Source organism: Neopsephotus bourkii, unplaced genomic scaffold, assembly GCF_033783945.1.
Source record: "Neopsephotus bourkii isolate Nb327-2 ecotype Australia unplaced genomic scaffold, CSIRO-AGI_Nbou_v1 NB_1638, whole genome shotgun sequence".
Classification (NCBI taxonomy): domain Eukaryota; kingdom Metazoa; phylum Chordata; class Aves; order Psittaciformes; family Psittacidae; genus Neopsephotus; species Neopsephotus bourkii.
Window position 1 is genome coordinate 6,874,907 of NW_026902113.1, and position 26,144 is coordinate 6,901,050.

General features: G+C 38.3%; 1 protein-coding gene across 6 annotated transcripts in view; it reads left to right on the plus strand.

Annotated features, from left to right (window-relative positions):
* Positions 1 to 22,169, plus strand: part of IFT88 (intraflagellar transport 88) — a 45,932-nt gene extending 23,763 nt beyond the window's left edge. For 5 of the 6 annotated variants that reach the window (XM_061374509.1, XM_061374511.1, XM_061374508.1 and 2 more), the window contains 7 exons: positions 848 to 963; positions 3,782 to 3,834; positions 5,279 to 5,344; positions 7,096 to 7,202; positions 13,385 to 13,445; positions 21,131 to 21,226; positions 21,909 to 22,169. In XM_061374509.1, coding sequence (XP_061230493.1) covers positions 848 to 963; positions 3,782 to 3,834; positions 5,279 to 5,344; positions 7,096 to 7,202; positions 13,385 to 13,445; positions 21,131 to 21,226; positions 21,909 to 22,030 — 621 coding nt within the window. In that variant the 3' untranslated portion in view covers positions 22,031 to 22,169. Of the gene's footprint in view, positions 1 to 847; positions 964 to 3,781; positions 3,835 to 5,278; positions 5,345 to 5,664; positions 5,762 to 7,095; positions 7,203 to 13,384; positions 13,446 to 21,130; positions 21,227 to 21,908 lie in introns of those variants that run through there. The other variant, XR_009728648.1, reaches the window with a different exon arrangement.
* The last annotated feature ends 3,975 nt before the right edge of the window (positions 22,170 to 26,144 follow it).

Genomic DNA, 26,144 nt, shown 5'->3' on the forward strand with positions numbered 1-26,144 from the left:
ATATAGTCTAAGGTTAAATAAAAAAATGGGTATAATAAATTTCATTTTAAAGGTGTGTAATATAACTGTGTTGGTTGGAAGCTGTATGTATATAGTGGATATGGATATACATATATATAATGTGTTTCAGTTCATATATATATACAGGTGCCTAAAGACAGGCATCCTCTCTCCATTCAAAGCAGCTAGAGTATTGTCTGTAGTTTGTAGAGATTAGTCTGTTTTAGAAACAGGAATAAGACAGGAAGTTGCTTTGCTGCAGTCTGAGAGTTCTTTTCATCTGTGTAAAATGAGGATGACCAAGAGCTGTGTTGCAGTCTGAATACTAGTGGGGAGTTGTGCTTGATGATATTTTGTTGCCTATTTCGGTAGGAACTTGTAAGCTGAAACTGTTATTTATGTACATAATGTGTTTTGTAGAAAAGAATGCTTTTGAGTCAGTTTTCCAGCAGACTGGTTATAGAGTGTGGAATTGTACACGTATTAGTTAACATTGTTTAATGTTCCAGGTAATCCACTGAAATGTAGACATGATGTAAGTAAACAGTTTTGCTGTTGCAAACTATTTAAAATAACAGTTTTCAAAACAGGCTGGATAGAAAATGTGACAGACTCATCTTGGGTAACTTCTAAAAAGCATTCTGTACTTAGAAAAATTAGTATGCCTTTTTTTTTTTCTTTTTTCTTTTTTTCTTCAGGATTGCTTAGTGTAACACACTGCTTCCATTCATATATTACATGGTTTTGGCATCTGGAGAATTAAACACCTGAGTAAGATATTCCAGAAGTAACAAAGATGTTGTTTATCACTAAAATTGTGTTTCTTTCACTTTTCCTATTTTGTCAGTCATACCGGTATTTCCCTTCAAACATTGAGGTCATTGAATGGCTTGGAGCCTATTACATTGAAACCCAGTTTTGTGAAAAAGCCATTGAGTACTTTGAAAGAGCAGCACTTATCCTGTAAGTAATTGTTATTCTATGCCCACTCAAATATTTCATGATTAGACATCCGTAAGTATACCTAGAGACAAATTAGTTGAATAACTCCAATACTGTAAATAAATACCAAAGTTAAAATGTTTGGGATATTATTTAATTTTCTCAATATTCTAATAATCTACAGCATGTTTTTACTCTTACTGTGCGATTTCAGTGTTAAGTAATATCCACCATTGGGCCCAAGATAATAGGTGTTAGAATCTCTTTTTTTCTATCGTCTGCCATTAAACACAGCTACAAAGCAGGGAACAGCTCTCCTAAGTCACCAAGATCTCCTTCTCTGTTGCTTTATGTGAAATATTTCCTTTCTATTATTTTATCATGTGGTGACGACTTGATGGTTTAGATAAATGCATCTTTCAGCAGTTCTTGCTGTATTTCTACTTTTAACATAACTTCTCCTTCCATGGAAAGGATATTACAAATAAGGTGTACAAGTAAGCAAAAATGTGCAGTGCAGAATTACCAATGGTCAGTGAAAATAAGTTGACAGATCAAATCGATCCTGATAGAAATAGCTGAAATATCTTGAGTTCAGTTCAGGAAATTAATTGCTGATATTGTAATTTAGCAGAATATAATGCACTTAAGAAAGTATGTACGCCATATATTTTGTTTTAGATTAGACTAGAAGCTTACCAGACAAATAGTTAAACAGAAATTTGGTCAAATTTAAATCTGTAATCCAGAGTTTAAGCAGAATTCTAAAAAGACATCCATATATTCTTTTCATATGGAAACAAGTATTTGTACGTTCATGAAGAATTTTGTGTTAATAGGCCAAACAAAATTCATGCAACTAAAATTCATTCTTTATTTTGTGTTTCGAGAAACCGATTAAAAATCAGGCTAAGCAAACTCAATTGTTGCTTGTCTTGTGATGATATAAAATTTGGCATTCTTTTTATTCTGTGAATCTAAAAGACATATAAACAAGATGTGAACAAAAATTTGTAAAGTATTATTAAGGAGAGTTTATACTGTGAATAGGTTGTTAGTTCAGTAGAAAATGGTAATTCTGATTTTGAAAGGGCTTAGACGTTAATGACAAAAGAGATAATATGAGGTTTAAATAACAATAAAAATTGAAACAAAAATAAATAGGAAAATGTAGACTTATAAAGAAATAGAACTGTAGATTAGATGAAAATACACTAGAGACAGTTTGCAGAAATCACAGTTCACAGGTTTGCCAGTATTCTTTTATTCATAATGCTGGCCACCTTAAAAAATAATATTTTAATCAAACTGTAAGATTGCATATGCTGGCATTCACGGCCTTCTTAGAAGCTTTGGAAAGAAATAGCTGAAACTAAAAAGAATTATTTCATAATCATGTTTTGGCAGAGATCTAAATATTTTATGCTTCATGTTGCACTCATTCCATGCATGAACTATGTGGATTGTAAAGTAATGATGAATAACTGGCATATGAAATTCTTTAGTATTATTTGTAATTGTAATCTATCTGTAACACAGAGAAATTATTTCTCTGGAGACTGAGATTGTTAATAGTAGATAACAGAACAGATGTTTTGCTGTTTATTTGGTATTAAAAATAGAGTCTAGATATGTTAATTGGTAAGTATGAATCTTGGGTTGTAATTTACTACTAAATGTAAATAAAGTTATATTTTAAAATTCTAAGTTTATTTTAACCATGACCAGCATTTTCTAGTTTAACTTTTTTGTTTGTTTAGTATATTCTGTGTTTTAATCACAATAATTACATTTTAAATTGCAATCTAAGATATCATGTTAGACATTGAATTGAGAAACAATTTTCTATTATTTGACATTTTACCAGCCTGCACAAATCTATGATAAATAAAGGAGTTGTTCAGCTCATTCTGGCTGCTGACAATTTATTCCCTCTAGAATTTTTGTACTGAGCTGCGAAATAAACTATTATGGTGCCTGCTTGGCTGCCTTTATTGTTGCAAGAGACATATTCAGCTGAAACTAAAAAAAGGTGAAGTAGCTGTCTTTCATAAACCTGTTTGGCACCTACCAGGCAAATAGATTATTTAGAGTTAAAAATGGCCTGTGCTGCGACTGGAGGGAAAAACTGAAGAGAATAAGTGCTATTCTGAAAACATTAGCATACAGTGCTTTTGGGATGTGCTACTGTTGAATTGTTATCCATGTGCGAAAAGTGCTTTGACTAACAGAACATCCTTACAATGTTGACATGAAAATTCCCTAATTTTCATGTTATCCTTATAAGAATGGGGGGAGTCCAACAGTTTTGGTGTACGTGCTCAAACATATCACCGTATCTATCACCATTATGTGCTAAAAAGAGAAGGACAGGTAGCAACTAGGCCATCAAGGCGATGACAGAAGAAGCCAGAGTCTGAAGCGGTGAGTGCACTTCCTGGCAGGGATCCGTCCCTTGGGTGTGCATGGGACCCTAGTGGTGGGCTTTCTTCTCAGAATACAGATTAGCATTTTGTTCTCCCCTATTACATGGTTCTGTACCCCACACAAAGATTAGTCATTCATATGTTAGCTCAAGTAATTTTGTCTGGTGCACAGAATCATGACCAGGAGAAAGACTATAATAAAGACTACAAGTGAATGGCATCAAGGCCTGAACAGGAATGTGATGCAAGGGCAAACTCTATATTGAACAGGCTAAATTCTTCTTTGGAAGGCAGTATGTTGGGTTAAAAAAAATTAAAAGTAGTTTAATAGTAGATCTTTACCAGTGCTCTGCAGATGAGTTAGCTTATTCATTGTTTGGCAGAGTGCATAATTTTAATTTATCTGTATGCAGACCAACACAAGAGAAGTGGCATCTGATGGTTGCCAGTTGCTACAGGAGAAGTGGTAAGTTCTGTAACTTTTTTGTAATTGGTTGGAGGTTTGTAACATTGGTTTTGTAATTTAATTGGGGTTGTTCAGCTGGGAGAAGGGAAGCCTGGAGAATATATGAAGCGGGCTTGTAAGAAAGGAGATGTTTTATCAGTATCTGTAGTGATAGGACAAGGTGTAACAGTGTTAAACTGAAAGAGGGTAGATTTAGATTAGGTATTAGGAAGAAATTCTTTACTACGAGGGTGACGAGACACAGGTTGCTCAGAGAAGTTGTGCTGCCCCATCCCTAGAAGTGTTCAAGGCTGGGTTGAACAGGGCCTTGAGCATCCTGGTCTAGTGGAAAGTGTCCCTGCCCATGGCTATTGAATAACTAAAATGAGTTAGTACAGCATAAATTATCTGATAGAATCTTTTCGATGTAATTATACTACTATCTGATCTAACATAAGTAATTAGGTTTTAAAGTTATGTAATTCCTGTTCCTTTTCAACACTGGGTATAATTTTTCAGCATTAAAATAGTAGTTACATTACACAAAGACAGTCTTAATGTGCTATATTTTCTTGCTTCAAATATAATACACCAGTAAGCAAAACGGAAAGAGACTAATCTTTCTGGGTTTTTTGTACCACCTAAAATGCTTTCAGGACACTTGATGATGTAAATGGTACTCTTCTTTTCTTGCTTTCCCATTTTATCACTCTTCTTTATGCTTCTTTAAAGCTTTGCAGAGCAGACTTCCATAATAAATAAATGCATTTTCTCACTTCGCTCAATATTTAATACAACAGTGAGGAAAGAAACATGACTTAGGGAAACCAGTGAATTAAGAACAGTCTGCACCACCCAAAACCAGACATATTAACTGTTTTCCCAGCAAAGAAACACAATGGTTTTGGCTGCTTTTTAGTTCACGTATGACTCACTGGCAAAATTCCCACCTTATCATGTTAACACATAACAGGTCAGTTTGATTTCTGCCTCACACTAGAAAAAAATCAGTGATATCTCAAACTTTATTGTCAGATATTTTATAGATACGAGGGTTTAGATTCACAGCATCTGTCAGTCCTTTCCATCATGATCAAGACAAGACAAAACTGAAAGCAAAATCCTAAAGAATTTCTACCAGATCTGGGCAAAGGGGAGAGACACATTTATTATTCTGATGGAAGGATGGACATGCAGAGCTCAGCTGGTACATGTTCCTATTTGGCTAATCCATACATATGCAGCCTCCAGTCAGCTGCAGTGTATGTTTGATACAGCTTGTCTAGCAGATGATTCATACAAGAGTGGGGTCCTAGAAGCAGGTCAAAAAAGAGTAAAACCCAGGTCTTACAATGTTAAAACATGTACTGAAAAGATGAAGTAATGTTAAATTGTACCAGTTTCTCATTAGTTATTCTTTATTGTATTTGGATATGTGGATAGGGGATGTTTTATTTGTTTGCAGGTGACTACCAGAAAGCTCTAGAGAAATACAAAGTCATTCACAGAAAATTCCCAGAGAACGTTGAATGTAAGTTCATTGAGTGGTACAGCTATCAGAAGAAACACTGTTACATTGAATATGTGTGTTAGTAATCGTATGATGGAAGTATTTTTCATACAAAAATATTCTAATGAACTAACATTTTTATTCATGCTAATGCTGTAAGTTTTCTGTGACAACACTAAAGCATGATTTAAGAAATATTAAGGTAATGCTGAAGAGATGAAAATAAACTTGTAACTGTAGTGGATTGGTTGAGTTTTTTCTCATACATACTTCCTAAGTTTTATAATTGTGTTATTTATTTAATCTTTTTTACAATGAATTGTATGTATTTTTACTTCCAGTCCTTGCTGGTTGAAACTCCTGCTGTAAATTTCTATATATGAGAAAATCTTATTCTTAAGTTTTACCAAAGCCAGGCCTTCCAAAAGAATGTAGAAGGTGAGATTTTGTTGTTGGGTTTTTAAGTATAGTTAGGCAGCCAGTCTCTGGAAAATCCATAGAGACTTTCAAATTGAAGTACAGGAAACATAACTTTGAAGAGGGAGATGTTTGCAGAATCAGTCAAACATGTACTTTAAATGACTAAGCCCTGTAGAAAATAATGTTTGGTTCTGGTTGTGCAAACATCCTCTTTTGTCCCGGCACTGCCTCACTAATAACAAGACTACACTTTTAGATGCTATGTGGGAAGAACGCTCACTGTATTTAAAAAAAAATAAAATTGTATCATTCTGCTTTAACAAACACACTGCTCACACATAATCGCACTGTTGTCATACAGTTCTGTTGTACGAAAGAGATACAGTAGTATGACTCCTCAAAGTTACAAGCAAAATGTCACATTCATATGGTCACACATTTCAGAGTGATATTTAATAAACCTGTTAGAATGTTAATATTTTTCTGAATGTAGTTTCTGTAACTTACAAAATGGAGGCAGAAATTAGACAACAGATTTTAAAATTTTCTGCTGCTGAAACAGTGGTTCTTCACTCATTCCTCCCTGGCTATGTGCTCCCAACCATTTCCTCATGCTTGTTCTGATGCTTTTTTGATCTCTCAGTGAACAAGTTCAACTCCCTAAACCACCTGAAAAATAAGAGCACAAAAATAAAATAAAATAGTTGTGAAAACGGTCAGGAGAGTAATGGATCATGTCGTGCTCATTTCTGCTTCAGAGGGAAGTTGACAAACACATAGGAATAGCAACCATGTTTTCAGGGCTTGGTATAATATTTCTGGAGACAGTTTTTAGAGGTTCTTTTGCTTCTCTCATGCAGTTATAGTCAATCTTCATGTCTGGTTTGTTGGGTTTTTTTAATTTTATAAATACTAATCTTTAAAAATAATCAACCACAGCAACAGAAAAACTGAACCATTCTCATTCTCTTGGCATTTGAAAAATTGTTTTCAATGAAATGCTGTTGATAGTGACTCCTTGGTAATAACTTAATATCATTATTGCGCTTTCTAGTTTCCAAAATACTTTGCAAACATCAAGAGTTCTGAAACAGATGAATTAGTATGTCTTATGCCTTTCCCATGTATAAATGGCATTTGTCCTGTTCATGGTTATAGCTGCATCATAGGAAATGTCAAGTTATTTGCAAAATACCACAACTTGTACAGGGATACTGGACTAGAATCACCTTGCATTGCTAGTTATTTGCATTGTTTGCCATTCTATATGTCCAGTTCTGTTAGGGTGGGTATACTTGTAGTTTGACCTTCTTGGAAGCCTTTTTAAAAAAATGTTTTGCTTTTTCAAACAGGCCTCCGATTTTTAGTTCATCTTTGTACAGATATGGGTATGAAGGAAGTCCAGGAGTACACGACAAAGCTCAAGAAAGTGGAAAAATTAAAAGAAATAAGAGAGCAGGTAAGCTTGTTTGTTTCTATGATTATAGGGGGATAAAGAACTGGCTGGACTGCCAGATGTAAAGAGTTGTGGTCAATGGCTCAATGTCCAGCTGGAGAACAGTAATGAGTGGTGTCCCTCAGGGATCGGTGTTGGGACCAGTCTTGTTCAACATCTTTTGTTGGTGACATGGACAATGGGGTTGAGTGCGCCCTCAGCAAGTTTGCTGATGACACCAAGCTGTGTGGTTTGATATGCTGGAGGGAAGGAATGCCATCCAGAGGGACCTTGACACGCTTGTGAAGTGGGCTGATGCCAACCTCATCAAGTTTAACCATGCCAAGTGCAAGGTCCTACACCTGGATCAAAACAATCCCAGGCACGGCTACAGGCTGGGCAGAGAAGAGATTTGGAGCAGCCCTGTGGAGAAGGACTTGGAGGTGCTGGTCGATGAGAAAATGAACATTAGCTGGCTTCAGTGTGCGCTTGCAGCCCAGAAAGCCAACCGTATCTTGGGCTGCATCAAAAGAAGCATGACCAGCAGGTCGAAGGAGGTGATCCTGTCCCTCTACTCTGCTCTTGTGAGACCTCACCTTGAGTATTGTGTGCAGTTCTGGTGTCCTCAACATAAAAAGGACATGGAACTGTTGGAACAAGTCCAGAGGAGGGCCACGAGAATGATCAGGGGACTGGAGCACCTCCCATATGAAGATAGGCTGAGAAAGTTGGGGCTGTTCATCCTGGAGAAGAGAAGGCTGCATGGAGACCTCATAGCAGCCTTCCAGTATCTGAAGGGGGCATATAGGATGCTGGGGAGGGACTCTTAATTAGGGACTGTAGTGATAGGACAGGGGGTAATGGGTTAAAACTTAAACAGGGGTAGTTTAGATTGGATATAAGGAGGAAGTTCTTTCCTGTGAGAGTGGTGAGGCACTGGAATGGGTTGCCCAGTGAGTTTGTGAATGCTCCATCCCTGGTGGTGTTCAGGGCTGGGTTGGTTGGAGTCTTGGGTGACATTGTTTAGTGTGAGGTGTCCCTGCCCATGGCGGGGGTGTTGGAACTAGGTGATCTTAAGGTCCTTTCCAACCATAACTATTCTATGATTCTGTGATACAATTTCACTGCCTATATAAAAGAAGTTAAAATGGCCTTTATGATAGTTAAAATGTATATTAAATTCCTGGTTTGGAGAGGCATCTGTTTGGTTGGTTTGGGGTTTTTAGTTTTAAACTACTGATTAGCCTTATATCTGAATGTTTTTTAAGCACCAGATTTTCTGTGATTTTAAATATTAGTGAAAGATGGATTATGTGGATGTGATGGGAATGCTGGAGCCACCTGCGTAATTCAGTGTCTCTGGAATGTCATCTTTCCTACTTATTTGCCAGACTGTATAGAGTATTTATGAGCCAAGTAATAATGCAACTACAGGGAGAGAAGGGTAGCCTAAGAATTTGGCCTTGCAGTAGAACTCTTTTTGCTGCATGCAAAGTTGCAACATTGACAGGTTCCATAGATGGAAGTAAATTATTAATGTTAATGTCAATTTTTAAACTGGAAAAAAAAAGTTCCATGGGAAAGCTACAGGCTGAAACGTATGGGATTGTAACTTGTGTTCTGTTCAGAGGATTGAGCATGTGTGATGCATGCACTTGCATGAATGGTTTTCTTGATGTTCCTGTGCTAAAGTAAGATTTTGAAATTAAAGTTAGCTTTTTGTTTGGAAAGCATTATCCGTGCTGTTGTGCTGCAAGTTATCAAGTTTGCTTTTCATATGCAGTGAATTGCCTCAAAGCTACATAGTCACATTAGGACACATGAAGTTTTACTTAATTTACTCTGCTCCTAGAAACACTTCCTGGCTCACTTTTGATGTCAGATAATGTGTAAATGCATCCCTAATTACTTCACTTTTACTTCAATTCCAGAGAGCCTGAATGTGCACATGTACATTTGGACATTTTAGAAATGAAACTCACAAAGGGAAACACTAATCCAAGCATTCCAAATTCATGTTACAGCCTTACTTTGTGGGAGGTAGTTGAAGTGTATTTTTTGGGTTACAGTTTAGGTTTTCAGAAAATGTAAAATTTAAAGCACTTGGGAAAATGGGGCAAAAAACCGAACCCACAAATACAGTGAGACTAATATTCCTCCGTATCTCTCCCATAATGGTATCCGTAAGTAAAACAGATGACCACATACAATGTTCCTATTCTGCAAAACTCAGCAACTAAGAGATCTCTCTGAAGTGTGTTAAACAGGCTTTGCTTGGTTCCCAGGGAATATTAGTTCAATGTTGGTGACATACTTAGTTCTTTGCAGTAACTTCCAATATGTCGGTGCTTTACTCAGGAAAACGGAGATGAAACCAATTAAAACTGGATTATTTTATAGGTAATAAAAGAAAGAGGTCCCTGGGGATGGAAAGGTTATCTGTTTACTTTCATATAATTCCAACATTTTTCACACTGATGGTGTTAATTATGTGCAGTAGATCTGCAAATGTTGAGGGCTCTTTTTCCTTTAAGGTCGCTAACGTTTGAATATGAAAATAATAATTTGTCACATCACTTTCTAATTTCATGTTGGAAGGAGGAGCTTTCCTGAACACATTTCTGTACTTTCTGGTGGGGAAGAAACTGCCAGTAAAATATTTAAAAGATTCTTAGTAACACAGAAGTAATGTTTAAATTGTTTAATTATTTTTCATTCTGAGTACATTGTGTTAAGGGACTTTATTGAGTGGTACCTATATGACAGCGGTATCAGTGGAATCCACTACAGATGTATAGTATCACAAGTTATGGCATAGTTGTTTCAAGACTTTAATAGTGGTCATAAGTCAGGTATGACATGGAAAGTTCACTCTGTGTATTATAATTCAGGATTCCTATTTTAGAGTCTGGTGACTCTATCCTGTCACAAGTTAACCTTGCAAAGCAGAATCATAGAATGGTTTGAGTTTGAAGGGACATTTGAAGATCATCTAGTCCAAGTCCCCTGCCAAGGGCATGGATGCTTTCCACTAGACCGTCCAAACTGGCCCTGAGCACTGCCAGAGATGGGGCAGCCACAACTGCTCTGGACAACCTGTGTCTCACCATCCTCATTATAGAATCATAGAATATTTAGGGTTGGAAAGGACCTTAAGATCATTAAGTTCCAACCCCCCTGCCATGAGCTCTAAACCATATCACCCAAAAAATTATAATAGTTCTTTAAATTATGTCCAATGCAAGTCTACCCTCTTTCAGCTTAAAACTGTTGCACCTTGTCCTGTCACTACAGGCACCAGTAAAAACTCTGCACACATCCCCTTTTATGTATTAAAAGGCCACAATAAGGCGTTCCTGGAGCCTTCTCCAGGCTGAACAACCCCAACTCACTCAGCCTGTCTTCATAAGAAAGGTTTAGATTTGAAATTAGGGAAGAATTTCTTCAACAAGAGGGTAGTCAGGCATTGGAACAAGCTACCCAGAGAAGTAGAATCACAGTCTCTGGAAGTGCTCAAAAAACGTGCATATGACATGGTTTAGTGGTGGACTTGGCAGTCCTGGGGTAACGGTTGGTCTTGATGATCTTAAATGTCCAACATAGTTGATTCTGTGATGTTTATATTAACTTACTGCGATTTAGTACACTACTGTCCTGCATTAGAAGTTGAGTATCTTTCTGGGACAGGATCTCAATGTCAATGCTGTCTTGCATATAATAGCCCTGCAGTTCTTTTTTGCTATTGGTATTACATCTGGGTTCCCATCCCCTGGTTTGAGGGACTTGGGTTTTTTTTTTCTGTGCTTGGTTGGTTTTTTTGTGTCTGTGATTTTTTTAGTCTTATGTTTACCATCTGGCTTTGGAAATTACTAGGTATTTTTGTCCAAAGAACTTCCTTATGTCATCCATGAATGTATAGTCATAAACTATACTTTCAAGTTCTAAAATTACCAAATTTTAATATTCAACCACCTAAGTTTCTAATAGGAGCACTGGTTTCAGTTAGCAATACCAGATATAGTTCAGTTCCTGCTCCAAATTTCAGACCAACCCATGATTTCTTGATTGCACCCACTAAAGAGAGAAAAGATGAATGCTAGTGTACTATAGCGACATTTCAAAGTCTGCACACAGGCTTTGTCTTCCTGTAGAAATTTATCAAAATTTGCTATTCTGGCATTGTTTTTTCCAGAATAAGTATATCCACATGGAGTTTATACCAAAATAAATATTCCAGAAGACTTATTGCAGTCGGTTCTCAAATACAGACAAGTTGTTAAATATATCCAGCCAAGAATCTGGGAACATCTGTGGGGTTCACTCTGTGTAGAAGTTTTTCTCCCTGCCTCTCACAGCATTGGATTTTTCTGTAACCTTCGTATGCTGGGGACTTTTTCTTTCTTTTTTTTTTTTCCCCTCCTAACTGCATTAATCTTCATTTTTCATGTTTCAGTTTAAAAAAGACAGGTAATAGTGTAAAAGTTCACACAACCTTCTTAGCACTTATGTATATGCGCATTGCTATTTATTTTCTTTCAGTGGGCTTAATGACTGTGAGTGAGGGCCTAATTGGTAGTGGTGTGAAGCAATGGTCATAGGTGCAAATACGGGGGAGGGGGACGAGGGGGGTTTACTGCCTTTACCTTCAGATATCTACATTTGGACTAATCATCCTAGATGTCTTTTGCAGTCATGGGAGAGAAACAGGCATTTATAGCATGGAAAACATTGGACGTATTTTAAATGTCTGCTTTTAGAATGGGGTGACTTATAAACTACTCACTTGGAACTTTACAGAGTTTAGTCATATGATTAAGCTGCAGTGCTTCTATAATATTTTGGGAGTAAAGTCCTAGGATGTAAATGCCAAGAAGGCTCTGTCATACAGGGACCACTTCCCTCTGGCAGACAGAAGCTGAGCTTCCACTGGCAGACTTGTCAGTCATTCAACATTTGGAGAGTCTGAACATGTTTCCTGAAGGACCGATATGTGCTATTTCACAGGACCATGAATAGGATATTTAATACAAAACTCAGAGAACATATTTTAGACTTGAGGATTTCCCAAAATAAATAGAAAGCATGAGAAATTCTGGTCCCAGACTGGGCTGCTCCAGGACCATTCCTGGTTTCATGCTAGGCTTGCTGCTTTCCTGTCTGACTCCTATGAGTTCTTCCTCTTTCTGTTGGCATGAGTCATGAAAGTTCATTCACTTCTTCTGTGTCATTCCAACTTTGCCAGATTCCATGGTATTTTTCTGATGAAAAATGAGTGAAAAAGCTGCAGTAATTGACCTGAATACATGGTTAGGTAGTGTGCATGTGTGTTAATCATATCCCGAATCGTGTTTTTAAATAAGATGCAGAGATCACTTTATTAACAGTTGAATGCTGCAAACAAAAAGTTTTTATACCTACCCATTGAAAAGTCCCTCACCTAGACATACCTTCTTGTAATTGACAAGGTACACGCATGAGAAATTTGGTGTTTTGCCAGAAGACAAGTCCGCTATGTGATACAGAGGTATTGCTTTGATAAACTGTTGAAGTTTTCAAATTACACTAAAAGCCCCACAGCTGGAAGATGTTTATGGTACCTTCCTCAGTGCAAGACAGCTGACTTTTTAAACAAAACTTTTAAAGTATTTACCTTCACCTTTATCTTGCATTTAACACTCAACAGCAAATTAAATTTTGCTGTGAAGCACAGTGGTGTGCCAAGTATTCCAAATTTAAGATATATGGGGTGAATAGTTCTTTTTATAGATTTCCTTACTTCCTCCCCTTGAATCTTTACAGTAATAAAATGCTTGTGGGATTTACAAAATGTTAATAGGCAGAGGCTACTTTGAACTGGTGCAAGAAGGGCTATGTTGCCTGTTTATTCAGCTGTACTTTAAGAAGGTACACCTGAACTTTTTTTTACACACATTCCTTGTATATATTTTATCTTAAGAAAAGTAATTTTTGAGATACTGTTTGAATTTCACAGACCTCTTGTTTTATGTAAACATGGGATTTAACACTGATTTTAGGGACAGTTTTGTGCATTGAAAAAACAAGGTTTATTAGTTACAGTTTAGCAAGCCTAGTTTAATGTTCTCCTGCTGTTTTATTAATAAGTTGAGTTTTCAATTGTCTCTACTGTATATTACTAAATAGAGGTTTTGTTGTGTTCTCTTCAAACTTTTTTGACTGTTCTTCAGCGCATTAAGTCTGGCAGAGATGGCAGTGCACGTAGCCGCAGAGAAGGAAATGCTAGTGGTGGTAAGTATTTAATGCTTCTGCTTAAATACCAGATTTGTCAGGATTCTGAAGTGTTTGTAAAACCCCCTTACATTCTGAAATGCACACAAACATGCATGGAATAATATGTAAGTACTTCACAAATTTTCACACATTTTGATTAGCTCATTGCTGTATGACTTCAACTGCTATAGCAGCATGCATTTGGTCTAAGCTTTGTGCTTTATATATAAATCTCAGTGTATTCATAAAGCTAAATTTCTACTTATTTTCAGTACTTGGATTTGAGCATTTTATCCTGTTAACTCTGGAATATTTACTAAAAGGAATAATTTATTTTAACAAAACAGAACATATAACCCATGAAAAAGAATTCATAGTCTTGGAGGACAGGGAGTTTCGTGCCCACCATCTAGCCTGTTACATTAGGTGTTTGTCAAAAGTTCAAGAAGCTGTTTTGTGCAACCTGCTCCATAAGAAGAATACACTTGTACTATATTTGAGCTCTTTCCCCTTTTCCCAGTACAGCAAGTTGAAGTACTAGAGTCTTCCATAGACGAAAGCTTGCTTTCTGACTACTAAGTCTTTCTGCCTTTATAGATTTACAATGCTGACTTTCATAAATATAAAACTTTAGCCATTTAAGTCTGGAAACTGGCCCGCTTTGTCTTTTCTCTATTTAGTAGTCTGCATTTTATAGGGCTAATGATTTTTCCCTCCCATTATTAAATCCACAGAATGTTAGTAATGTTAAACCTAACTGTTCCCCGCTGCTCTTCTAGGGAAACTAGCAGACTTCAGGCTACTTCAGACAGCTGGAAAAAATATCCTTATTTTGACTCAAAAAGGAAATGGTTTCTTTGTATTCTGCTTTTAGTTTATCTTAATATTGGTGGGCATCATCTATAAATACTTGCCTCTTTCCCCTTGTTCCTGCAGAGAAATAATTTACAGATTCTTTTTTTCTTACTTGGTAATTTTATTTCTTCATCTATGTAGCTTTACTACATTTATCCAATTCTGTAGGGTCATGGAAATTCCTAGTGTAATCATAACCTTTGTGTGAGGCCACATTTATGAAGGCTGCTCTCCTGGGTTCTCTAATGGTTAAGAATGAGTGTTGGATGCTTAAAGGAGATCTCATTCATTTTTTTCAGCTCAATAGTTTCATAATAGAAGCTTTTAAATCATTTTTTTTAATGTGTAGAAAAAACACCATTCACCTAGGATTGAATTTTACCTGTTCTGGGCCCCAGGCCAAAGTAATTCTTGGGGTGAAATTCCTTATTTTGGTAACAGAGAAGGATGGAAACATTTCTGAACTCTCCTTTATTACATAAGGATCAGGCAGCCAGCTGGAGGTGCCAGCAAAACAGCAGCATGAGACCACATCAGTACCTGTTTTCTGTCATAAAGTGGAGATGCACTATGGTATATAATAAATAGAAATTAAGAGTATCATTTGTAGCAGGCAAGGATACTGACAGCTGTGCAAAACACTGCATGAGGCATATAGGCAAATGGCACAAAGGGTCTCTCACAGCTATGTTGTATAATTATCTCTACCCTTCCTAGTGGAAAAGGAGAGGGTAAGTCAGTAATTTAGCAAAAGAGGATATAAATAATGATCAAGCTGGGAAGATGCAAAGACAATACTAATCCTCCAAAGTACCAATTTGTCTTTTAAAGACAGAAGAATCTATGGAAAGTTGTCTTATTTTAAAAATTAAAAATTACAAAATATATAAAAATCCCTTCCCTCCACTGTGAAGTTGATCACATGAGGAACTCTGACTGCAAATTCTAGTGACTACAAGGCATTACTTTATCTCCATAATGAGAGTAATGCAAGAAAAGCAGATGCAGACGTTTAGGATGCCAACATAAAAAGGATGAGAGGGTAACCAGGGTCAGAGTTGACCTACAATTTGTCCTATCAATTACTTTTAGATTGTGGCTCAAGAGATGATGTCAAATTTATGAAAGAATGGGAAAAAAGCAGTTTGGGAACAAGTCTGTATAAGAACATATTTGAGAAGTCTCCATTATACAAATTTAGTGCCAAAGATCCAGCCTTTCTGGATACGACTTGGCAAACAAGCAGAGGTACAAAGAAGGTCCTGTATTGAGCCTGGAGTTAACTTTCTGCTGGGATTCCTCATTAAAAGTTGTGGTGAGATGTACAACTTCTGCATTTTTAGGAGGAGTCAAGCACAGTACGTGTTTTTTAACCACTATGATTGACTCTGGGCATCTTTTATCAGCGAATAAACTGCAGACTCACAGCAGCAGACGTTAAGGACTGTGATGTAATTTGTCTGCCTTTTACTGAGGATGACTGAGAGAAATCTTAAGACCCAAACATGATTTTGTCTGATGTTTGGCATTATTCACCAGATTATGAATCTGTATTTTGCAGTGAAGTCACATATGAAGTATAAACATGGGTTGTTTTATTTCAGAATCTTAGTACAATTTTGATAAATTAATGGCTTCAAAATTAAAACAAACAAACATTTGTGTGTATTTTAAGATTAGCCTTTCCCAGTGTTACTGCCAAGACCAAAAGGGATCATTTTCCCACCCTGTATGAGGGACTTGCCATCATTACTGAACGCAGTGAAGTATGGAATCCTCCTTAGTTTAGTACTTGCTAGCGAAATTGAAGTACTTACCAGCTAAATGAAGTGTGTATGCATTCCAAATATTTTAGGTATAATGCATGTTTTCTTTCTTTCCTTTTACTAGCTCACTATCCCCATACCCTCTGGCATTCACAATGGATATTATTTTTTTTCTCCTGAAGTGTTTTGTCCCTATATGGTTATCTATATTAGGAGTATTAATAGATCAGGCTTCCTTGGTTTAGGAAATAGGATCTAAAATTGCTTTTAAAGAGGAAGCTAAGAGGGAAGAGAATTTTAAGTCAGCAGTGTTTGTACTTCATAGAACACCTACTACTTTGCCAATATAAATTAAACAAAAAGGTGCATGAGATACACCAAAATATAATTTGAAGTATATGATGACTGTATGCATGGGTAGTAGACAAAATGGTAAAATTGAGAAAGAGAAGACTGATGTCTAGTTCCATGTCAATTGAAGCCTACTTTTGTGAGAAGGATAAGCGTGAAATCTAAAAGGCCTACCCAAAATTGAACATTCTTGTTCCCTGTTGTTATAAAAAGTGAAATTGCTGCCTTCCCACCTTATCAGATTTATGACTTGTAATCTTTCTGGTTCATGTACACTCCCTTAAAATTCCTCTTCTTAACTTAAAAAAGGAGAAAAAACAAGACCAAAACAAAACCAAAACAGCAAAGAAACAAACAAAAAAGCCCCAACCAAACAAAAAAACCCACAACCAAACAAACCAAACAAAAAACCACCAAACGAACAAACACAAACCCCTGGAGGGAGCTAGCAGTACATCTGAGGTTAGGCAGTTCTCAAAGATTTCCTTTCCAATAATCTTTTCTTGTTTTCATGCTCATCTTTTTTGTGTTTTGCAGAAATGTGATAGTAACATCCAGAAATTGAAAGTTCAGGCACTGTGGTTTTTGCTACCCTAAGAGACTTTTACTGTTCAATAGCATAAGGCCTTTCATAGATAAGGGAAAGTATGACTTTAAGGAATACATTACCATGGGAGTGTTTACTTGGTCTCTGCGTTTGCCCTGCTCTGTGAATGGTGAGTTTTGTACTGGATGAGAGGAGCCATGCAGTCTCGGACAGGAGCCCAAAGAAGCAGTGTTGAACTCGGTAGATGAAAGGCTGAGCACTTTTCATTCTCCTTATTACTTCAGCCTAGCCAGATGAATTTGGAAAGGAAACCATGCAAGAATACTTTAGGTGTCTTTTTCCCTTTTTCATTTTCACTTGTGACAGTGCCAGTGGAGAAATGGCTTTGTCCATCTCAAACAAACATCCCATAGTCAGACACCCTTTACCAGCCCATAGGGATCTCCTCATATCATATGGAAGCACATTATAGATGTCAGGGCTGTAAGTATCTCAATCTTGACTGTGATACAGGCAAGCGGTTCTCTTGTTACCCTGTAACCAGGACTTCGAAATCATTTATATTCTGTAGGTTTTGTGTGCCTGTTCACACCTCATTATTTACAAATCATTGTGGGATGGTTCCATTGACTGAGAGGGGGGAGGATTTAGTTTTTTTTATAAATAGGGAAAATATCTGAGTGAAGAAAACATCTAAAATCTGTTTTCTGCAGCTGAAATCGCCTAAGGAGCTATCTGAACTGACATACCAGAAACAGTGTTGATTTTTATTTAACAGAATTTCAAATCAAAATGAACTTGCATCTGCTTCCCATGGCTGTTTCTCTGTTTTCACATTCTGTCCTTTAACACTGGACTTGCTGTTCTCTTTGGTCAAACCAAAGCCCCCTCTTCTCCAAACTTGGAGTCTTCATCCCAAATATGAAAGATACACAGAGCTGCATTTAAACATAGCATTGATTTAGTGAAGCACCTGGAGTCTTTCAAAACATCAGCCCACTATGCACTTAGTAGCATAAACATTTTCCAGAGGAGGCAGATTACCAAACAATCTTACCTTTTGGTATCTTTAATACCAGTAAAATGGTACTAAAAATTCTCATTTATGTCCTTTGTAATACTGGAGGAATTTCTAATACGGTAGGTATCCATCACTGTAATTGCAACCAGTGAAGATTCCTTAAAAAAAAAAAGAGTTTTCATTAGGTTAGTTTTAAACATGCCAGTAACCTGCTCCAGCACAGCCTGCTGCCCCTTGACAGCATGTGGCAGGGCAGAAAGGGCAGGGTACTCCTTTCTGTGGTGGGGTGAGGCCAGATTGGTAGGTTCAGAGTAAATGAAAGATTTATCTCAGTTTGTTCTGGATGCAAAAATTTCACAGGGGCTTAAGGGAAGACTGAACAAGTTCTTGAAGAGCAAATCAATCAATCCATTATTAAATATGAAGAGCAGCCCCCAAACATGCTTGATTTACAGATTGTTGGGAGGCTAGGAAATTATTCTTGGAGAGCTACTATATATGCTTGCTGTAATTGTGATGCTCTTACCTAAGCATCTTGTCATACTTTTGTATGGACAATAAGCCAGTTTAGATAGATCTTTAATCTATTAAGGCATCCTTGTGTTCTTACATTTTAAGTGTTCAGAGGATACTGTGCCCATAGGCATTTACTCTTCATAGTTTTTTCCATGGTGCATTTAGTCAAGGTGGGATATACTGATCAAGTAACTTGCAACTTCAGGGAAGAACAGTCCAGTTCCTCACAGCATTTCTTTTCTTTCCCCTTTCTGGGCATATATTCTTGCTGATTCCCTTGAGCTGCTTCTAGCTTTAGTCTAACCCTTCAGTGAGTTGGTTAAGTGCATTAAACACAGTAAATAATGTGTTTGGACAACTGAATAAAATCTGAAACCTAAAAGAGCTACATTTGTGTGAACAGCTAAATTTGCTCACTGTAACAGTACTCACAATTCCATTTACTGTACTGACTCATAAATGGAAAGAGAAGCTTGGGCACCAGGATTACATGCTGAATATCAGGAAGGCATCTGGCTGCTCAGGATGGCTGTTTTGGGCATCTCAATCACAGCAGTAAGTGCTTAAGAAACACCAGAGCCATGCAGCGGGGAGGGGGGGAGAGCAGTTGGTGAGGTTTAGATACTTCAAGAGTTGGACACCCAGTAGATGGAGAGAGAAAAGGGGGAAATTCAGCTTCAAATTTTGGACATGGTGCTTCATTCCCATCTTGGATGTAGTCTTAATAAAACTTAAGGGTCCTAGGATGCCCAAGAATGCTTCTGTTTTCAGTTGGTTTAAGGCAGTAAGATGTACGGGTAACTTCCAGTGTTATGTTTATCGTAGCCATTTTGGTTTGACAGCTATACTTTTTTTTCTTTTACTTAATATAAAATCTTTTGCCTTCCTCTGGTACTATCACTAAAAGCTATGTGTTTTTCTCCTTCACAGTTGAAAACCTTTGATACTCCAGCTTCTTCCTCTTTTATTGTCATTAAACCCAGTTCTTCTTTTCTGGAACCAACCAACTAAACCTATGGAGTTTATTTCACTAGTTCAGTCTTCCCCTAGTGTAGTTGCTGCTGTATTGTTCCTGTCTTTGCATTTACTTGCTGCTTCTTCCAACTTTATTAATCAGTTCGTAAATTACTTGTTCCCCATTGCACAAGAGTTTGTGCCTGCTTCTATCCTCCTCTTTTTCTCCCTGTTAAAACATTCTGTATTCTTCTCTAAACTGTCCACAGAATGTTTTCACTTATACAGAAGCTCAGTGCACACCTCCTTGTTGTGCAGGGGTGCCCAAAGCCCACAGAAATCAAGACGCAGCCCTTTTGTAATTTCACAACCTGTTTGTTGAGCCCTCCCAATCAAACCCATTGATTTAAGTTCCTTCAAATCCTTCATCAAGCATTCACTTCTTCTATTAAACCTATCAGTGAGAATTGATCCAAGGGAGGCTGATGTACATTAAAATAGATTTTCCATGCTTCAATGCTTCGACTGTAATTTGTGTCTTGTAAACATATTAAGTGTTTAACGTGTGACTGTATTAAATCTTCCTTGGAGCAGAGACATTGTCCTGCAATTCTGAGTAAACTGAAGTCTGCAGTGGTGTTTATAGAGAAATAAAGGTTTGTCATCTTTGTGGAAGAAGGTTTGGGTTTGGTTTGCATTTTTTTTTTTTCAGTAGTAACAACATTTATAAAAAAAACTTTATAGTAAACAAGACAATGGAAATGTGTCACCAAGTCCAGACTTTGTAATGCATGTTTGCTGAATTAAACCCATTTTTCCTCCATACAGATGGAGGAATTTTAGTAACATCATTGTTCCATATTGTAAAAAAGCGTGTTTGTATTTGGCTGTGTGGCATATCCTGCCTTGTAAATATAGCAAGCCAAACATGAAAAGTTTTCTCAGGGGAGAAAAATTGCATTAAAATTTGTTGTAGCAGAAGAGGTTGAAAGCTTGCCATGAATGTGAGAAAGAGATTCAGAGGTGGACAGAATATTTAAAGTGTCTGGAATACTGCTGTGGCAAGAGAATGTTAATCTGACATTGTCTGGGCAGGAGGCAGCCCTTGGAGCTGACACATTCCTTGGGGCCCTGCTGCAAACTGAGCTGCCAGCACAGTGTTTACAGCAAGATGCAGGGCCAGGATGGTCTGTGTACATGAACTGTACCCGTCTGCCATGTAGACAGCACGTGCCAAATGTACTCTTCTAATTAAAAGCAATCTTAGTGTTGTATTTAATCTTGACAGTATTCAACAGGTGGGTCATACTAACATATTAGTAAGCACACAGATGTATGAAATGTCCATATACATTGTGACAGTGTTTATATTTATCATGCTTATTTTAACTCCAAAATGTGACTGTAATTTATAAGCAACTGAAATGTCTGCATTTGAAGCAGAAATATTTTAATGTGTTTACTCCAAAGTAAATAAGGCTGTATATGTATATGTATTTTAAAACACATGTGTAGACACAGTGTCCGTTGTTTTAATGACCGCTATTACAAATAAGTACTGTATCCATCATGAAAAGATGGTTTCATCCAAATCTTGTTTGACAGATAGTAGCTGAATTTATGTTGCCCTTGTATCGTGATTTCACAGAATGTAACAGCATGCTATTTGTCTTCCACTTCTCCCCCCTCCCAGATGGTGGTGGCACCAAAGGGGAAAGGCTGAATGCCAGACTAAAAGCTTTTCCTGAAACAAGTGAACCCTATGAAAGTAGCATCTGTAAAGAAATAGGTAAGTGGACATCTTACACCTTCTTACTTTACTGGCCCTTAAAGACAGGGAGATGGAAAAAATAAGTTATTGGAAGAGCATGTAAAATTAGACAATTAGAAATACATTTTCCTTGTAAAATAAATGCGAAGAGTGGCTTTAGGTTCATTGTTTACAGCTCACTATAAAGTAACAGTAAATAGTAAGAAATGTGGCCCATGTAAATACTTACTACGTTTGATACATCTGCTGCCAGTTCTTGTGGTTCTGCAGTTAGAAGTTCTTCACTAAGACTGAATTTTCAAAGGGGTTTAAAAATCCAAATCCATGTGGAACGTGGCGTTTCCTGAAATGCCCTTCCTTAACCAGCTCATCAGTCCTGCTGCTCTGTGCACTTTTCCCAAGTCTTTTTCTCACTTAATGACTGTAATAAGATAACTTCATCTTTAAGAAGGAAGCTCCTATCACTAGCACTCAGGTACTCTGCTCCTGGGGCATGCCTGCCCAGTTATCCTGAATGCAGTATCTTGTTCTTCTGTTCATATCCTCTTTCTGGTCTGCATATCAAAGACAAGATGTGTAATGACATATCTTACAGATGTGTAATGCTAAACCCCACCCTTGCGTTTGATTATATATGTTTGAAACAAAGCTAAAATTAACCTGTAGGTAACTGTTTCAAATGTATTTTTTTTAAACCTAGATGTCTCCTACATAGATCCACTTGGCCCACAAGCAGAAAGACCAAAAACTGCTGCAAGAAAAAGAGCTGAGGAAGATGACTTTGCTGATGAAGAACTAGGAGAGGATATGCTTCCAGAGTAGCATATGGTCCACTCACAACTTTTTATCCTTTCAGATTTTTTAGCAAAAACACTTTGATCCATGATGACCTGGATTTTGATAAAATCTTTGTGAAACACTTTTGGTATATGGTATCTTACATTAAACACATGGATTTGAAGTTGCAATCTTTTATAATTTATTTTTATTTTTTAAATAATGCTGAGGTTATTTCACTCATGCATAAAAACTATGCAGTTACTCATTGCAAGCTGTACCAAATTTGTAAAGCTTTTGTTTTCAGAGATATGTCCAGTGATAATAGGAAACACAGCAGCCTCTAAAATTTCACCTTTCGGTGTGAAATATCTCAAAGCACTGTTGTAAGGCTGAGAGTCCCATATCCTTCTTCCAAAGCCAGAATTTATTTAAGGCTTGTGAATTGACTTTCTGAAAATGTTTGGATATGACCTTGGTCGTCTTTAAGGCCCCAGTTCAGCAAAGCACTTAATACTGACACTGAAGAAAGCGTCTTAGTTTTAGTTTATCTTTACCTGAACTAGGGCCATTTTGCAGTCTCATGGCAAGCTCATGGGTATTTTTGCAGCTACAAAGATGAGGTTTCATTTTTTATTTATTTTGAGTGGTCAGAGTAGGCAGGATTTCAGTCTAGCTTGTTCAGTGTTGCCAGTTGGATTAGATTGTGAACCTTAGGTTGGGGGTTGTGGCTCTGACTGCAAAGAGGCAGCTGAGACTTTGTACAGCCTCAGTTGAGTATGTGCAAAGATGTTAGTTACAGAAATCATTATTTGTGGCATATGAACAGAACAAGTTTGATCTGCAGTCATTGAGACATGTTAAATAGTAACATGGGATACCTGATTTATATCACTTTTCAGAAATACAAATATTACTCAGGTGTTCAGAATTTCTTAATAACACCCAGATATGCTGGGTTGTCAGGGACTTGCTTTTAAAACACTGGTGGGAGTTTCGTGCAATAGTTAAGACTTTGTTTGACCTCACTTGGAGTACTGTGTACAGTTCTGGTGTCCTCAACATAAAAAGGACATGGAACTGTTGGAACAAGTCCAGAGGAGGGCCACGAGGATGATCAAGGGGCTGGAGCACCTCCCATATGAATGACAGGCTGAGAAAGTTGGGGCTGTTCAGCCTGGAGAAGAGAAGGCTGTGTGGAGACCTCGTAGCAGCCTTCCACTATCTGAAGGGAGCCTATAGGGATGCTGGGGACGGACTCTTTGTTAGGGACTGTAGTGATAGGACAAGGGGTAACAGGTTAAAGATTAAACAGGGGAAGTTTGGACTGGATATAAGGAAGAAGTTCTTTACTGTAAGGGTGATGAGGCACTGGAATGGGTTGCCCAGGGAAGCTGTGAATGTCCCTGGTGGCGTTCAAGGCCAGGTTGGATGGAGTCTTGGGTGACATAGTTTAGTGGGAGGTGTCCCTGCCATGGCAGGGGGGTTGGAACTAGATGATCCTAAGGTCCTTTCCAACCCTAACTATTCTATGATTCTATGCTTTGAAATGTTAAGGATTCAGTTGTCTGAGATACCCAGTGCTCGTTCTTAGTGCTGGTGCTGTTTCCCAGCTAGTGACAGTGGAAAGTTCTCTTTGTACCTTCGTGAAATGTTCTTTTCAGGTTTTAAAAGCATCTGCCTGGTCTCCTAAGATCTCTCTGCAGGTGGTCAGAACTACTTCTGTAATGGCACATTGTAGGAATGTAATTCTGTGGGGTTTTTGGTATAGTTTAATAAACTGCTTTACATATAATGTGTTTCACATGGTACTGGTGCAGCACTCGGTCTAGGACTGCACCAGCTTCTGCTTGGTGGTATATGCAGAGCACATTCATCATGCAGCTGAAGAACTTGAATACCACCCTGCATCACTGACATGCCTGGCCAGAGCAGTCTCTAGCTTTATGACTCTGTTCAACTCAGATTAGGAGACCTGCTGTGTCTTTTTAGAATGAGAAATACAGAAATGCATTGCCTCTCTTGTCTCCGTTGAGACCCCAGTTTCAGTGCACATTTTACCATTTTACTTTTTTCCTACCCTTGACAGTAGCCCAAGCCCAGTGCACACCTCTCAACACAGACTCCAGGTACCGTTGTCAGCTGGGTATATTCTGGATCCACTGCAGAACTGACAAGAACTTGCTGTCTTTGGCACTGGGCAGCCATGACCTCTCCTCAGTGAGGCTACCGCTGCAGCCCCACCACTGCCAAAACACCGACACCGCATACAACAGCGTGTGTTTTGAATATTTTTAGTGAAATGTCAGCCAGAAAGGCAAAGGAGGGGAGATGGAAAGGCAATCAAGCTGCACAACTCTTCCAAGAACTCAGGCAGACAACCTTATGGTCACACTTCAGACCCAGCTTTCTCTTGCCTGTTCTTCAGTGCTGCCCTGTGTGCTGCTCTGGTCATGGCATGACATGTTTCTGGATATCACGGTAGTTCTTTTCTGTCAGGCTTTCAGTCTTGGAAGACCTGGACATCCACAATGCAATGTGCCAAGCAGGAGGGAGCGCTTTCAGCTACTGACTGCAGTGGAGCAAGGTATCTGACTGATCACAGTGGGAGGAAGTATCTGGAACCATGGCAGGGAGCACAGATAAATCTGTGAAATAGCACAAAGGAGGACAGGCATGATACTGTCATGGTCATCTGACACATAACCCATTGAGTAGAGCATCTAATCAAACATGGCAGTCATACAGATGCACCCACTCAGTGGTATGAAATATGATTTTGGGTTGGGGCAATCCCAGACACAGGTACAGGCTGCGCAGAGAAGAGATTCAGAGCAGCCCTGCGGAGAAGGACTTGGGGGTGCTGGTCAATGAGAAAATGAACATGAGCCGGCAGTGTGCACTCACAGCCTGGAAAGTCAACTGTATCCTGGGCTGCATCAAAAGGAGCGTGACCAGCAGGTCGAAGGAGGTGATCCTGCCCCTCTACTCTGCTCTTGTGAGACCTCACTAGGAGTATTGTGTGCAGCTCTGGTGTTCTCAACATAAAAAGGTTGGAACAAGTCCAGAGGAGGGCCACGAGGATGATCAAGGGGCTGGAGCACCTCCCATGTGAATGACAGGCTGAGAAAGTTGGTGCTGTTCAGCCTGGAGAAGAGAAGGCTGCGTGGAGACCTCATAGCAGCCTTCCAGTATCTGAAGGGAGCCTATAGGATGCTGGGGACGGACTCTTCATTAGGAACTGCAGTGATAAGGACAAGGGGTAACGGGTTAAAGGTTAAACAGGGGAAGTTTTGATTGGATATAAGGAAGAAGTTCTTTACTGTGAGGGTGTCGAAGCACTGGAATGGATTGCCCAGGGAAGTTGTGAATGCTCCATTCCTGGCAGTGTTCAAGGCCAGGTTGGATGGAGTCTTGGGTGGCATGGTTTAGTGTGAAGTGTCCCTGCCCATGGCAGGGGGGTTGGAAGTAGATGATCTTAAGGTCCCTTCCAACCCTAACTATTCTATTTGGTTCATGACTTGTCTATAGGAGTGTTTCTACAGACTATCATGGAGATATTAATTAGCAGCAGTTTTTTGGTTGGGTTTGCCTAGAAGCCTAACTGTACATTATATAAAATTCTGTTTTACAAACAGAATTGCACTCTTATTCTTATTAGGAACTTCTGGAACATGCCATTTCCCATAGCATGAGGATCTGATTATATCATGCTCTGGGTTATGATTTACTTGCACGTTATTTTGTAGGCACAGTTGAGGTTGTTCTAAACTGACAGAAAGCCATGTGATCCAGCTCCAATACTGGCATGATAAGACTTGCTGACAGTCAAAATGATTTAGTCCAAGTTCATCTCCTTCAAAACCATGTTTACTATGGCTGCATTTCTACTACAGTTCCAAAACTGCCAGGGCAGACCCAGAGCAGAGGAGCCAATGTGTAACCATCCATACTGTAAGACCTGTAGCACACTCCCCAGTACAGTTTTCACCTGTGACTATTAGCAGTCTCCCAGGCAACTCCCTTGCATGACCCAAAGATTCATCTGGTCCAGGAACCATTCTTCATAAGCAGCTTCAGTGCAGCCTCCTCCTTCTGCTGTGTGAGACCTTCTGTGTGAAGGAACATGGGGTGTGACATTCCACCTGTACTCAAGGCT